The 16,025-nt window shown below is 40.8% G+C and overlaps 1 protein-coding gene across 1 annotated transcript; it reads left to right on the forward strand.

The window, feature by feature from the left end:
* Window positions 1–111: 111 nt before the first annotated feature.
* Window positions 112–10,513, forward strand: LOC101859246 (BET1 homolog). Its single transcript, XM_005099470.3, has 4 exons — window positions 112–294; window positions 3,368–3,480; window positions 4,241–4,297; window positions 6,359–10,513. Exons 1-4 carry the CDS (start codon window positions 276–278, stop codon window positions 6,512–6,514), a joined length of 345 nt encoding a protein of 114 aa, XP_005099527.1. The 5' UTR covers window positions 112–275; the 3' UTR covers window positions 6,515–10,513.
* The last annotated feature ends 5,512 nt before the right edge of the window (window positions 10,514–16,025 follow it).

Here is a 16,025-nt window from a genome sequence, read left to right on the forward strand (position 1 = left end):
TATTTTAAACCGAAATTACTTGTAGGCACAGAATTCTACACTTAAGTGTAGAATTCTGTGTTGTAGGTGAACCACAAGCCCTCTTCATTTATGGAGTTACATCTCTTTCGCTACATTTGACAACAGGAAGTACACGTCGCTGTCTTCAATATTTTTATTTCCCCGTCATTCATGCTGACAACTGACTGAGAGAGTTCTATCCAACCATATTTTGTAATTACATCTTCCTCCAACCACACTTAAATTTATAGGATTGTGTAGGCCTGGGAATCAAGATGAGGCGATCGTACATGGGTAAAAGTTATTTTTGTTCTACTTTTTCTTCATAAACATAAGATAAGTTAATTAATGTTGGCATGATGATGATACCCCACCGTACTGGTTGGCGTACACGGAACGGCGGTGATCTTATAGTTCCGTTCCTTAAAGCCCATGATCCATTTGTTTACATCCAGAGAAGAAATCCAGAAGTCTTGATGACCAAATAATATTTGAAATAGGCTACACAAAGAGTAGGGATGCAACCTAACTGCAAAACATCAAATTAGGATAAAATTCAGGTGGGCCCCTGAACCCCCTCCCCCCCCGACCTCCATACTTTTACGAAGTGTAGACCCGGTAACCAGAAACAAAGTCACGAAGTATACAGACCCGGTAGGGGAACTCTTTTATGATTTCGGAAAGTTTCAGCGCCCAGACCCAGTAGTGTGTGTGTGTGTGAGAGAGACAGAGAGGGAGAGCAGAAGTGCTAGATTTACTAGATTCTAGAGACTAGATGACATGCCCCAGTCCCAGTTGGCAGGAGGGAACGAGAGAAAGATAGAGTGGGAAATAGGTGGGGGGGGGAGAAAAGGACAGAGACAAACAAAGAAAAAGAGAAGGCGAGCGATACACAGAGGAGAGAGAGAGAGAGAGGCATGGAAATAGTCAATAGGGTCACTGCTCGATTGAAGTTTATGACATTATGATTGTTCTTTTCTTCAAATTGTGATTCGTCCAACTCCAAAACGGAGGAAAAACGATCGTTCACCGAAAAGACATCCGCAATCTTGATTTAGATCTAGATCTAGATCTAGACCTAGGCTAGCCTGGAATGTAGATCAATGATATAAATCACTGTCTGTCTAGATCTAGACCAAGGCCATAGATCTAGAAGAACCTAGGTCTACCCTGAGCCAAGAGGCCGCTGAAACTTTCCGAAGTCACAAAGAGTTCCCCTTCCGGGTCTGTATACTTTGTGACTTTGTTCCCGGTTACCGGGTCTGTATACACTCCCATACTTTTATAGGTATGAAACACACACCCCCCCCCCCCCCCCCCTACTCTTGACTTTAACGAACGAAACTGCAAAATCACCGGTACGGCCTGGTCTCTAGTCTATATAATCTAGATCTAGATCTAGAAGATCTTCATCTAGAGTCTAGATTTAGATTCTTGCCAGGAGTGATTATTCTCACCCGGGGTGAGGATAATATTGAATATTGGTGCGAGTAAAATTGAAACTGGGAGGACTTCCGTAACAAGCGACCCCTATAAAAGTCAGATTTATACTCAATGGCTTTCAAAATCATAATGGAAGACCGGAAGCCACTGTTACTGTTATAACGGACACCCGATCACGACAAAATTACGGCAGTTTACGCATTTTTAGGCCCATTTCAATGTTTTGAAGATCTGAGTCGGTGATTAGTAGACTTTCATGTAGGCGCAGCCATTGTTAACCTTGCAGACTTTATTTACTTCCGCTGTTTGGGAGCGCTGGTTTACCAGGTTTTGTTCCGTTTCTAACCAAATTATAGACTAATAATATATATACATTCCAGGTAGTGAGACAATGGAAGGCAAGAGAACACAAGGAAATACAAAAGCAGTTTACTTTCTTTATTGCCGGACCAAATACTAAACCCTATCTTTTACACAGTCCACTCAAAAGTCCCTTCTTTATTGCGTAGGTTGGAGTGGTAGCTCGTTACAGAAGTCCTTCCGATACTATTGTCACCTGGTTTTTTTCCGTTTCGGGCATCATAGGACCCCTACTGTCACTGAGCACTCCTCGACAAAACTCGCCTCCCTCTCTCACTCCTCTGAGGGTGCGAGGCGACTAGAATCGCCAACGGGCAGGCCAGCTCTCGAGCACGGGAGTCGACTGTTGTCGATTTGGAGGAAAATCTTATCTTTTGAGCAAATGGCCACCTTTATTCTCACCCCGGCTATTCTATTCCCCCCCCCCCCTCTCCTGGTGAGAATAGCTCCCACCCCGGTGTGGGCGTGAGACGAGGACTCCCCCCTGACCTCTCGCAGGCCGATAAAATCACCTAGGCCCTTGGTGGCTAACTGCATGCGGTTGGGAACAAATAATAATAATGTAGAAACGTTTTTTTGCCTCTCCAGTAAAATAAAAGGTTCGCTACCGACACTGAGCAGGATGTCGGACAGGCCGCCGGTTCTGAGGTAGAACTAGCGAGAAAATGACTGCCAAAGTTTCATGACATCCAGAGCTTGAGAGTCTTTGAAAACTGCAAATTTGTAATTTATGTGCCTTTAATCAACGTTTTTCAGTAAAATCCGCTCTGAAATGTTTTTTTTAAATAGGCATTAAAGGTGTTAAGCCGAAAAACAAAAAATTTAATAAAAATTGCCACGCCAGCGAAAAAATGCCAGTTTCTTCAATTTCATGATTTTAATGAGTGCCTGATTTCACCATGCTGCCTCACATATATATAATAATAATTTATGAGAGCATGCGGTCATCCCCAAAATTAGACAGACCTATGACCTAAGTAAAGTAAATTCTAAAGTAACTAGCAAATTTCGTACCGATATGGGAATTTTTAATTCCCGAATATGAATCCACACTGTGCTTGTTGCTACATCTCTGTGCTGAAGAATTAGTTAGAGCCAGGGCGTTTAGCTTGTCGTACATATAACATCACATAGAGGCAATCGAAAATTGCAAATTTTCAATGTCAGCTTTAGTGCCGTCGACATATAAAGCTATTGATTACGCATTTTTGTGGCATATATCAGGTATGTCATAAGGCAATGAAATGGTTAAAATAGCAATGTTCCTTAGTCTGGTTAACCCAGTCCTTGCATTTTTATAAAATGCTTTGACCCACACAGCCTTTCTTCAATAAGCTTGACATCTGAAAACATGTTTGTTTTGTGGATAGTTGATCATATCAATGCTAAAGATTCGATTATTTCATTCTCTCTTGTTGCATGAAATATAGTTTTGAGGTATCTTACCCCTTATTTTCAAAGCTTGAATGTAAAGTTCAGCACACTACCCCTCCCCCCTTTTTACCATTATATATACAATCATCCTGTTCTGTTGATCTCTTTAACGTTTTCTTTCTTTCTACAGCCAACAATGGGAACTACCCACAGCCCCAGTACCAGGACACATCCCGTATGCTGGAGGAGGAGAATGAACAGATGGAAAGTGAACTCAGCGGAAAAGTCAAAGCCCTAAAATCGGTACGGTGTTGTATTTTGACTGAAAAGCAGAGTTGTATTTTTCTATAAATAAATCCTCTACTGAAATGGATTTGACATTTACGGTGATTTTGGTATCATGTCTGACTGCAGTGTGGATCACATTGGTTAAAATCCCCAGTTGGACATCGTTGGCTGTGATAGGAGTGGTAAACCCATTGTGTGATGCACTACTCTAAAGGGATAGTTACGGCCTGTCAATTTATTCAACATAACCTCCAAAATTGGAGAGTTTCAAAGCTTGTCGAAGGAATATAATATTGAGCGCTCTCGACGATTTCTTATTGTTTAACACTACTACGCAAAAATGCAGGCCAGATACAAGCCTCTAAAAGAACACTACAAATAAAAGTTGTTGTATATTATACACAGCAGTAGCAGAAATTTTTCATGTCTGACGTATTTCTAAGCACTTGCCTTTCAGTAGCAGATCCTTATAAAGTTGTCTTATAGAGGGCTGGCAATATTATATCATCAACATTTTTCCATATGTACGTATTTTGGTTGTCATTTTTTCTTTCTTGCAGGAGGGTCATTCCGCTTAATTATCATCTGTATGTGCTCATACACACACACTCTCACCCCTACACTGACACACTTTTGGCGTACTTTACTTTACTTTTCCAGTCTAGCGGCCATCTGAGTTCTAGCTCTTCGGCCTGACACTCTTGCCTTCAAACACATCCCACTCAGTTTCAAATTTCCTTCTTTCTAATGAGTCTTTCTCTCTTTTTATTTGCAGTTGTCAATAGACATAGGGGTGGAGGTAAAGGAACAGCACATGCTCTTAAGTCAAATGGTAAGTGAGAGTTCTAGCTTTTTCCTGGGATAGGTGAGATTTAGATATAAAGACTTCAACATAAGTTAACAACCACTTGCAAACACTCTAAGTGCTCTTCTTGGGTCGACCTGCACGTGAGCGTTCTTAGACTGATCCAGTGGCTTGATGGCACTGCCTCAAGCAAATAATGACAGAGTGTGAGACTGCAAGCCTTCTGGCAACTTCTCGGGCTCCAACTCCATCCTGCAGCCATGCCATAGCTCTGGCAAGATCAAAGTCTCTCAGCTTTCGTCTTGGTGGTATGTTGATGCGATTCTGGATTTTGCTCAAACGGCGGCTTATATTGCCACCAAAGTGAGCACGGTTAGAGACTGTAAATCCTTTTATGACGTGCACCAGAAAATTTGACTGGAATGTCTGTGGTGCTGCACTAAAGTCAATTAAAAAAACTGCAAATTTGGCTAAAATTCCCTGAGGATTTACAGTACTGCATGTGGTGTTTTTGCCCCTTTGGGAAGCTTTGCAGTACGCTGTGGTAACCCATTAACACTTTCAGAGCCAAAAATTTTGAGACATTCCTTGCTGTCTTCACAAAATCAGGACTGTCTGTCAAGGTGGTCCATAACTTATGTTGAAGTCTGTAAAATGAGATACTGGAATTCTCTTTTCACCTCTGATGTAAATTACAGTAAAATAATGTGTTCAGTGGTTGGTAAGGATTCGTCTAAAGTTTGATGCTCCCACGGTTGTTATTATGTTAACATTAGCACAAAAGTTTTGCAAGAAATTGGAATTTGACTAAATAAACAATTGTGATGCAGCGTGGTGGAATCAGGCTCTCGTCAAAATAATCAAAATGAAGAAACTTGCATTTTTCCGCAGGTTTGTGAGTTTTTATCAGATTTTTGTTTTTTGGCTCAACACCTTTCATGCCCATTAAAGAACTCAATATCTGTGTGCATTTTTCTGAAAAACCTTGAGTAAAGGCACAAAAATGTAAATTTTCGGTTACCACAGACTCTTAAGCTAAGGAAATAACTACTATTTGGTGGCCATTTTCTCACTAATTTTACCTCCGAAAACAGGTGACCCCCACCTCTTTCTTTTGCAAATATCTCGGCTTGTATTCAAGATAAATGGATATTTTTTTCATCCAAATAAAGACAAGTGAACAAGCTTTAAGATGATACCAATAACCCAAAATGCCCAAAAATTGACGAGAGCTTAATTCCACCACGCTGCCTCACAATTGATCTCCTATTCCTGTAATTCCATGTTGAATGTCTCTGAAGGGTTAATGGGTTTTTTTATTTTGGTTGTTTTAGTTTTTGTTTTGTTTTTTGTTGTTTTTTGGGGGGGGTTTTTTGCAGGGGGATGGGTGCATTGTTATTTAAGTATTAAATTTTACCTTGGCTACCATGGGCTATACTTTTGAGAAATTACAGAACGTAAACTAATGATACCGTTTCTGAATAATATGAGTGATAATGTGGATCAATGCATTGATTTTGTGTTATGTAATGTAACTTAATCTTTGAATGTGCTCTACAAATGCAGTCACCTTCTTTCTCTCTCTCTCTCTTCCCCTCCCCCCCCTCTTTCTCTCTCCCCCTCCCCTCTTTCTCTCTCCCCCCCTCTCTCTCCCACCCTCTCTCCCCCCCTCTCTCTCCCCTCTCCCCTCTCTCTCTCCCCTCTCTCTCTCCTCTCCTCTCTCTCTCTCTCCTCTCCTCTCTCTCTCTCCCCCTCTCTCTCTCCCTCTCTCCCCCTCCCTCTCCCTCTCTCTCTCTCTCTCTCTCTCTCTCTCTCTCTCTCTCTCTCTCTCTCTCTGACACATACAATAGTAAACACAAGCATATACACTTATTAACTCTCTTTCTATTGTATTGACACTGTGTGTGCATACACATGACACTCACGTTCACACTCGCGCGCATACACTGGCACACTCTTGCCTTCAAACACACATTCCAATACTTTGCTCTCATCAAGTCGAAAAATATTTTCCACTCATCCTCACTTAATTATTACTGAGAATCTCACCTCTGTTCAAGGTTCCCGTCTTTCTCCTCTACTCAACAGGATGAAGACTTTGAGTCGTCTGGGGGCTTGCTGGGCAAAACGATGGGCCGGTTGCGTGGGATCACAAAAGCCGGACACTGGAAACTGTGGCTGTACATCGCACTTTTCGCCTTCTTTGTCTTTTTCATGTGTTGGGTGATTGTACGCTTTAGATAGTAGAAACTTATAGTCCTGACCTGCTATTTAATGCTAACAGCAATTTCCTCTGCCAAACAAACTTAGCGGTGAAAAGAGGACAAGTCTGTGCAATATTCTTCTGGTCAGAGAGAAAGGGGGTGAACATTTCCAGCATTGCTAAAAGTTTAATGAAAATGAGGTTTTGAATAACAATGCGTGATGATGCTCAACCTAACATGTATGGTAATATTCTGTGTACCGTATTGGCAACATTCCTTGCGTCTCAGTTGCATCCCTTTCATATCTTTCGGATGTCAGAGTTACTTCACTGAGAGCCATAAGTCTCATCATTTGCATCCCTTCCCATTCATATCTCCTGGATGTCGGAGCTGCTTCACCAAGAGCCATAAGTCTTCATATTTTCATCACTTTCATAAATATCTTCTGGACATAAGAGACTTTCTTGTCTTCTGGATATCAGAGTAACTTCAGCAGGACTTATGTAAGTCTCAACATTCTGTCAGGATGATGCATTAATTGCTATATTTTTAAAAAATTAAGTTGATACAGTTAGGCACAGATAACTCAAACACGTTGGGGAGTTACAAATTAAATGTGTTTGACTCGTCCTTAATTCGGGTTAACCGATAACAAAAAATGAAAAGAGATATCAATCAGTCTGGGAATGGCAAATTGTACAGGCTATCCCTGATTTCGAGTTTTCCATGTTCATGTTATTTTGCCCTTCTATATATGTTTTAAACTGCCTTACATTAAAACGGTTTGTTAGCTTTGAGCTAAGGATCTTTCCCTTACAATATTAGCATCTCATCTTTAAGTACCAGGTTCGATTCTTGGTTTGTGAAGAGTCTGTTGGAGGGCATGTGTGATGTAATGGTTTGACTTGTGCTTGGCACAAAAAAGATACAACAATTTTCTAATGGGGAAGATGTTTTAGCAAGTGTGTTCTCTTTCTGCGGAGATGTAATATTCCCACATCTTGGGTTTGCCCTGATAAACTTAAACTGTGTGGATGGGGACTTAAAACATTACTTTATTGTAAGTACGGTTGAAGGGTAAGTAGGGAATGTTCTCAGGGTTTTGTTTTTTACATATATATAGATGATAAGGTCAGTAGAATTGAACACCAAATCGTGTCAGATAACTGAAAAATACCTAGTGGTCTTGTGTGCCCATTTTGCATGCTGAACACACTTTGGCAATTGGAAGTTTAAAAAAATTCTTGCCAGTGGTATGAAAGCAATAACAAGAGTCTGCTTGAAAGACATGCACTTTTATTTTAGTGTACTTTTCATGTTTTTATTCTGTTATGAATTGGTCTGATTACTTCAGAGATCACATACACAAGTCTGAATGATTGAATGTTACAAGGGGTCACATTTTGTGGATTAATTTAGTTCTGGTCTTGTCGTTCAGTCATGGGTTTCTAGAATTATATTTCTTTACAAAACATTGTAGAACATATCTGAACAGCGGATAAGTATACTTGTTACTTTTGGAGTATCGTAGTTGAGGTGTTGGACTTGTAATGAAAAGGTTGTGAGTTTGATTCCCAGCTCTGTCAGATATGCTGTTGTGTTCTTTGCCATATTTTCCTCAGTCCGCTGACCTGAAAATGGATTTCTGGCATTTTGGAGAGACAGAATATATGACTGAGCAGAATGTACCCAACAGGCTACAACATTGTAAGTCCCTCTGGGGACAAAATGGTAACCTCAACTTGACATACCAGCCAAAGTAGGTATTGTGAAGTCATAACGTGAGTTTACAGAGGAAAACATAAATATAAGCACTTTTACTTACTCGTACTATCTGTTGTATGAGGCTAAATTGTGTCGATTGGGGAATAAAAAAATTTGAAAAAAACAATTAAAAATTTGTAAGTATGAGGATGCTACCAACATGAATTCTGTTACGAGAACTTTCATGTGGATGTTGTTGTTGTTTTCACTGCTGATTCGTTGTACAATTTGCTGCACATTGTGATTAGAGAATGGATTTGGGCAAGCTTTATGCTCTGTGACTGTGAGAGACAGAACAAAGACGAGTGTGGACCTTGTTTTAGATTTGTTGTCCCACTGACGAAGAATGAAATGAAATGTGTGAGTGATCGATTTACTCTGATAGGCCTATGTACCCTGAACTTAATTTTGCTAGTTATTTGTTCCTTAATGTAAGTTGTTTTTTTTTATGTATTATGTTGAGGGTTGAGGGTCTCAGATATATGTGATACAATATGAATTTATATGTGTAAGAGCGATTTTCTCCAAACTTGGATTGTTGGCTTGTGTTTGCGTGCGTGTGATTGTGTGAATGCCTAGAGTCAAATTATCTAGAGGTCTTTGGTTTAGTGATGTATTATAATTACTACTGTGTACATCATTCTTGGTGAAGCTGTTGCAAGTATTATTATAATCTGTGGCCCAAGCCCAAAGCATGAACCTGATAATCTACGCAGAGACTGAACTTTAGAAAAATCCATCCAAAGTTACCTGTTCACAAAATTGTCTGTTTTTAATGAAATCATCAAAAGACATCATAAATGACATTATGAGTATGTGAGCCAACTACAAAAATTAATTTTCATTTTATAGAATTACAGCACAAAGTTCTTAAAACATGATAAAAATGTTAGTCAACTTCCTTGCTTGAACCTGATGACTCTCAGTGTGCATAAAGGACTCAATGCCACTTGCCTGTGGGAGAGTCATTCCAACAATGGATTGGGCGTCATAAATTGCCATTGGTTTTCAAGGGTTCTCCCGCATCCAAGAATGGCACCGTCTGTTCACCGGAGTCTTGAATGGTCCATAGATTACTCGATCTTGGGGTTGGATTTTGTGTGAACAGTGAGGAGGGGGGGGGGATAGAAAGAAAAATAGCATTGTTCTCTCTACATAAGTCGATAGCTGGACCATACAGGTGGGAAACGTGATTGTCGAGAATCAGTAAAAACTGGACTCTCAGGGGTTGGTTTTGCATGCCTGATGAAATGCCGAATGTACGTAAGAAAATCTTTGTCCTTTATCCAGCCTGACCCATTTGCTCCACCTATCGAGCATGGTGGTGTGCCGATCAGGAAATGTTCCTGGAACCGCTATGTGGGGAAGATAAACATGGGTAGTATTGAGTTGCCGACCGCACTCACAGCACACACTGGTGTCACTAGCGCTCCCCGTTCTGCAGAGACAGCCATCCCAACACCCTGGGCTACTTTCTTGGCAAGCGCTCAGTTGGCCTTGATGGTTTCGGCTATACTCTCAATATCCTCATCAGAAAGACACATTGATGATTGTGCCTCTACCCTTTGCCGAGAGAGTTGCCGTCACCGAGTCCTTTTGTTCAAGAATGCGCTGAAGCATTAGTAGCTTTGAATTCCAACGTGTCTCCACATTGTTGGTCAGTTTCATTGGTGGGAGACCTTGTAGAAGATGGATGGCTTTGAGGCAGTCACTTGCAAGAACACTCTTGTGGAAGTACTTGACTATTTTCTTCACTTCCGTTGGCAGCTCTGTAACGCCTTCTCTGTCTCTTGAATTGCAGCACATACAATCAAGCTGAGGGTCTGGGCAAAACAGTGGTTTAATAATGCTTTTGCTGCTTCTAAAGACAGTTTTCGGGCTCATCTCGGTTTTCTGTTCAAGTTCAAGTGCGCCGCCATGTTGGAAAAGTGGCTTGTCAGATTTATGGGCCGTGGCTGTCTGGGATGTGAGGCTTATCAGGTTCATGCACAGAATGTTAGTTTCACGTGTCAGGTTAAAAAATTAGAACAAAACAATTTGATCACTAAAACTCTTTGAGTTGCTCCCATTTAATTTTTTTAAATTAAAGATGATTCGCAGTACCTGTACTTATTTACCACCTTATCTCGTTTTGTAAGAAAATGTGGGGTATCAGGTTCATGCATGGGGCCACAGTATTGAATTATTGTGTCATATGGTGAACTGATGGTTGTTTTGCTTGTACATATTATGTGTCCTACCATTGATGAATAAAAATGTGAACTTATGCTTAAAACTCAGCGCTTGTTTTCTTATTATAAGTGAAGGCTGTGATTTTTAAACACATTTTTATTCCCGGGGGTGAGAGGGAGGGTTTATAGTGTCTTGTTTTTATTATAGACAAACTTGGGTTTTCTTTCCTTTGTTTGAAACATGGAGTTCCTGAAAATTATTCACAATTAGTAATAGTTTGTCCATCAATCAGTGTCTGACGACAACCTGCAGCAGCAGAAGAGGCATGTTTCTTTAAAACAAAATAGCAGAATTAAGGTACAATATGACTTGTGGCTTTTTCTATGGCCGTTGAGACCAGTTCATGCGGAAAAGAGAAATTTTCATTAACCACTTGTGGATGTGTGCAGAGCTTGTGGACTTTTCACTATAGTGCGGTAAAAAATTCGTTGTGCGACTTGCTGTCAAATATCTCCTCCACTATTGTACATAGGTACTCCAATTTTTGCACAGTGACTTGTATCAATTTATCTTAGCAGATCAATATTTTTGTAATTTATACTTGCAAGCTGTATTCTTGAAAATTACTTTATAAATACTACTAAAAAATCTAAGTGAGTGGTTTCTACGGATTTTAAAATGTTAACAGCTGGGGCAATATTGCTTTTAATAGCAAGTCCGTCAGGTTTTTCGGGACATTTTGCTTATTAAAATTAAACGCATTTTTTGAGAACCATAAGTGCAAAAAATGTGTTCACTATAAAAATAGTTTGTAACAAGTTTTGCAAGTAAATATTGCCATCGATGAGCTGTGGCGTAGGCCATATATGCGTAATCAAAATGTGTGTGAGAAGCGGGAAGTGCTGTGAACAATACGATTTTACGTGAAACAGAGATTTCAAGTATTAATTTTAGATAAATTTATGAAAAGTTTTTTTAATCTAGCCTCAATTGTTCTCGAAAAATGGTTTAGTTAAGACGAATTGATACAAACTGCTATGCAAAGTATGGATGACGTTGATTCACCTGTTAAAGAGATATTTGAGGATAAGTTGCGCCACGAATTTTTTACCGCACTATAGTATAGGCTTCAACATTTCTACCTTGTAATTCGTGAAGCCTCAAATAATTTGCTGCTCTGCAATCTTGTCTGACTCTGACAAGAGCTAGGCTCTGCCATGTCGGGGGATTAATGTTGAAGTCCTTTAGAGATACATTGTACATGTATTTTCGAGGTGCTGTATGTTTTGAGTCAGAAAAACATGTTGAATACCCTGGCAACTGCAGATACATGCAGAGCATGCCGATAGCTCGACTTCTCTGATGTTGAGTTAAACCTTATGCTGTCTTAGGGGACAAGTGACAGTGATCAAGTCAATATGGTATTGCGGCTTTTTGTAAACACACACCGACACTTCATATTAATGCTGTTTAAACCCAAAGATTTGGAGGACAAAAATCTATTACGTGGTCGGGGGGGGGGATTAAAAGCCAATTTTTTACTTGATAATGTTGGTGCTGTAAACTGTGAACATTAATTTTGAAGTTGAAGGACCAAAATATTATTTTTATAAAGTGACCTCTGTTTAGAATATAAAAAAACCCAGCGTATTTATATGTTAAAACAGCACAGAACTTTGGCCAACCTTCTAATTTTGGCCCGGAAACAAAACGATTTCGGAGTGGAAATTTGAAATTATTCTGTGAAAATGATTTGATGTGGCCATTGTTTCTCCGTCATGGCCGAAATGAGGGCAGCCTGTGGCCATTGTTCGAGGGCTACGGACCTGATCTCTGAACGTGCTCAACGAATGCATACACCTGCTCTGTGTGTGTGTGTGTGTGTGTGTGTGTGTGTGTGCGTGCGTGTGTGTGTGTATGTGTGCGTGCGTGCGTGCGTGTGTGTGTGTGTGTTTGTGTGTGGTTGAAAGGGAGGAGAGGTATGCATCACTGATATCCTATGGGTAATAATATATTATGTATATTATTGTGGATTCGCTCGTATTTTATCATGTGTATTCGAGTGGTTGGTTGCTGGACGCCACAGCATGGTAGGTCCTACTAATTTTTTCTTTCCCCTTTATTGTTTCTATTTCTGTCTGTCCGTCTTGCTTTTTTTACCAGGACTATTCAGTTATTCTTGTTGATTCGGCGTGCTTTTATTTACTCAATCTAATATCGCTCTTGTGTTAGCTTGCTTATTTTTATAGTTTTAAAGTAGGGAAGAGGGGGCGTCCTTGACAAAAGAGTGGGGGATGGGGGTGGGCGAGCAGGCGATTAAGCGAGGGGAGGGAGGGGGTGCTGGTACAACTGTGAGCACTGAATGAGGCGTTGAACTCATTTTCTCATTCAGTTACCAATGACCTCTCTATTCTCTATCTCTGTCTGTCTCTGTCTCTATCTCTGTCGAGAGTCTCTGTCTCTGATTCTGTCTGTCTCTGTCCGTCTCTCTCTCTCTCTCTCTCTCTCTCTCTCTCTCTCTCTCTCTCTCTCTCTCTCTCACACACACACACACACACACACACACACACACACACACACACACCACACACACAACACACACACACACTGTCACTCCCCCCATTCAGTCTCCTCTCTCACCGAACAAAACGTTCGGCACCAAGGCCACAATTAATGACTCCCGTCCCAAAAATGACATATTGTTGCTCCTTACCTACTTAACGACCGACCGGTTCGCGTCCAACAATCATTCGGTGACCTGAAATGAGAAAATCGGGCTTACATGAATTTTCCACGCAAGGCCACACAAGTCAAATGTAGTTAAACAAAATGGAAAGTAGAAAATTACAATACTTTGGTCATATAAAGAAAATGGGCGGAGTGAGAGAGAGAGAGAGAGAGAGAGAGAGAGATTTTAAGAAATTTGCGTCACTTGCAGCACAATTAGGTCACGTAAATGCCCAAGATTAGAGGTGTTACAAGAGAGTAACATCAAACAAAGGAGGAGAGATAAGAACGATAGAAAGAGCAAACGGCACCAGAGCACCCTCCAACCGCTCACAATGAGTATATGTGTGTGAGTGTGAGTGTGTGTGTGTGTGTGTGCGCGCGCGCGCGCGCGCGAGGGAGAGAAAGAGACAGATAGACAGACATGGCCATATAAAACGCCACCAGACTATTATGACGGAAATACTTGGAGGCAAGATGTGTGGCAGAAAGAATAAGTTTGGACAAACGCACAATGTGGACCGACGACATCAAAGTATGGGCTGGCCTAAATATGACAAAGTGCATGAGAGCAGCAAGCGATCATAAGGGATATTGCACGTCAACCCCTGAGCCAGCGATGACACCTCAAGGTGTTCCAGTTCCAGGTAAAGCATTCTTTTGTGCATTTGAATTTAACGAAATGTAAGATTTTTCTGTGCTAATTTTAGTTATTTCAAACCATTTCTTTTTATCGGAACCTAACTGATCTTGAGATTATGGCTTTTTCAAAGAGTAAACAACGTTTATTTTCTGTAGTTTGGATCCAAGAAAGTCAGTATCTATCTAATCAGTTGCCATCCTACGCCAATTTACAAATACTGCAAAATTGAAAAAGAGCACCCGCTTTCTTTACCAACATCTATCGTGAAGCGGCTAGGCACTTCTCTGTCTCGCGCAGAAGACCCGAGTTCGATTCCCGAGTGGGGAAAATTTTAATTGAGTATCTCGGTCTTTATGGTGGGATGTTGCATTTCTCTCTGCCCCCGTTGGCCCTGATCAGGCTGGGTCGTATTTGGTAAAACTACGTTCAAAATGGTCTACACTGTGTAAGTGGGGGCGTAAAAATACCTACTACCTACATTTACAATTTAAAAAAATTCGACATCCGTCTTGAGAGGCCGAGTTTCAACTAAGTTTCCAGGTTTGTTTCTAGAGTGGAAACACCTTTAGTCCCTTTTTGTCATGGCGGGTGACTCAAGGCGACCTCTGAGCCTGTGATGCAGAAAGGCATAATTTAATCGTCTGCTATCGCATCAAGTCTCTCTTGTTGAGTCCGCGGGTCTGATAATGGCGTTTCTCCCTCAACACTTCACATGATGCAAACACACACACACACACACACACACACACACACACACACACACACACACACTTCCCTCTCACTCACACTCACACATACACACACACACACACACACACAGAGAGACACACACACACACACACACACACACACAGACACACACACACACACAAATACACACACACTTCCCACTCACATGGTTGGTACCCTTCGCTCGGCCTGTGAGTTGCAACATATATGAGGAAATGAGAGATGGTGCTGCAGCAGCTGCGATTTCGGAGACTTTCGCCAAAACACCAGGCACTTTCGGAGTCGTCTAGTGTTACCGAAGACATGTTTATATCAAATATTACACTACATCTCTATTGATTTTTGAAATAAGACGCATTTTTTTTTAATTGGCTCCTTATATCAAGTACCAGATACGCGACAGACATCGACGGTCATAGTTCTCCATTCATTCCTTTGTTCGGACGCTCTAAAAGAAGCTAGTTTCCTGTCACCCATCTGTCAAGGTTCTCCAAGTAGGTAGCTCTGAGTCTGCCACGTAGAGCTAGGTTCAAGGCCTTTATACTTTATATCTACTTGAGTATCCCAGAAACTGCATTTTGTCTTTTCTTTCTCGTTTTTATCGACGAGCTGTCCATATGGGCTTCTTCAAGTACAAACCTCATTTGGGTTTTTTTCGTTCCAGGAAAATTTCTGTAGTCTCCTGAGATACCCCATTTCTGTAGCTTCTACTTTATTTTCACTGTCTATAGTGATTGTCCAGCATTCACAGTCGTATAATGTGGTTGACCGCAAAATAGCCTTTCAGAACTTTCTGGGGGCAAGATGACACCAGAGAGCAGGCAGGGATAACCTTGATTCAGAGGAGAGCAGATAGAACAGAGTGGAGGTCATTGTTGGACAGTTACATTTTCCAATGAAAGGAGAACGCCAAGACGAAAAAAAAAGAAAGAAGTGAACTTAACGTCATAGTTGCAACCCCAGCAGCAACAACAACAACAAAAACAGTGCGCTACCCTAGAATTACAAAGTTCTATCCGCTCAGTACCTAGTTTTCAGAAATTTGACGTAAAAAATGTTGAGTTTTGCAACATGCCAAGCTTTTTCGAACTCAATTCTTTAAATACCTTGATAACGACTCAGACTAATCTTACGATTTTAATAGAGCAGACAGAGAGCATAAGTATTTAGTTTCTGGCCTCGTGGTCTTAAGTAGATCTAACTCAAAACAGCCAAAAAATGTCAGACGGAATGTTGTAATTCTAAGGTAACGAAGTCGCCGTCGTGTGTACTGGTGAAAAAAAGGTGACAACATAAGAATAAGAGTTGTGTCTTTTAACACCTTGAAGGGGCACTTGTAGTTGTAGGAAGGAAAATCCTTCCTTTGTCATGTAAGCTCCACCGTATTGCTTGCCACTAATAATTATACGGGAGGTAGCAGCGTGGCTGGGTAATTGGTGCGGGACGTATGTGTACGATTTTCGAACCGATACTTTTCTGAACAAATCGTAAACTTTACTTTTTTAAATTATTAATT

The sequence above is a fragment of the Aplysia californica genome, unplaced genomic scaffold (genome assembly GCF_000002075.1).
Source record: "Aplysia californica isolate F4 #8 unplaced genomic scaffold, AplCal3.0 scaffold00214, whole genome shotgun sequence".
Lineage (NCBI taxonomy): Eukaryota > Metazoa > Mollusca > Gastropoda > Aplysiida > Aplysiidae > Aplysia > Aplysia californica.

Excerpts from the sequence above, each read along its gene's own strand:
- LOC101859246 (XM_005099470.3), top strand. Across the intron at positions 3,481-4,240 it reads AAGTCAAAGCCCTAAAATCG|TTGTCAATAGACATAGGGGT; the intron begins GTACGGTGTTGT and ends TTTTATTTGCAG. Across the intron at positions 4,298-6,358 it reads ACATGCTCTTAAGTCAAATG|GATGAAGACTTTGAGTCGTC; the intron begins GTAAGTGAGAGT and ends TCTACTCAACAG.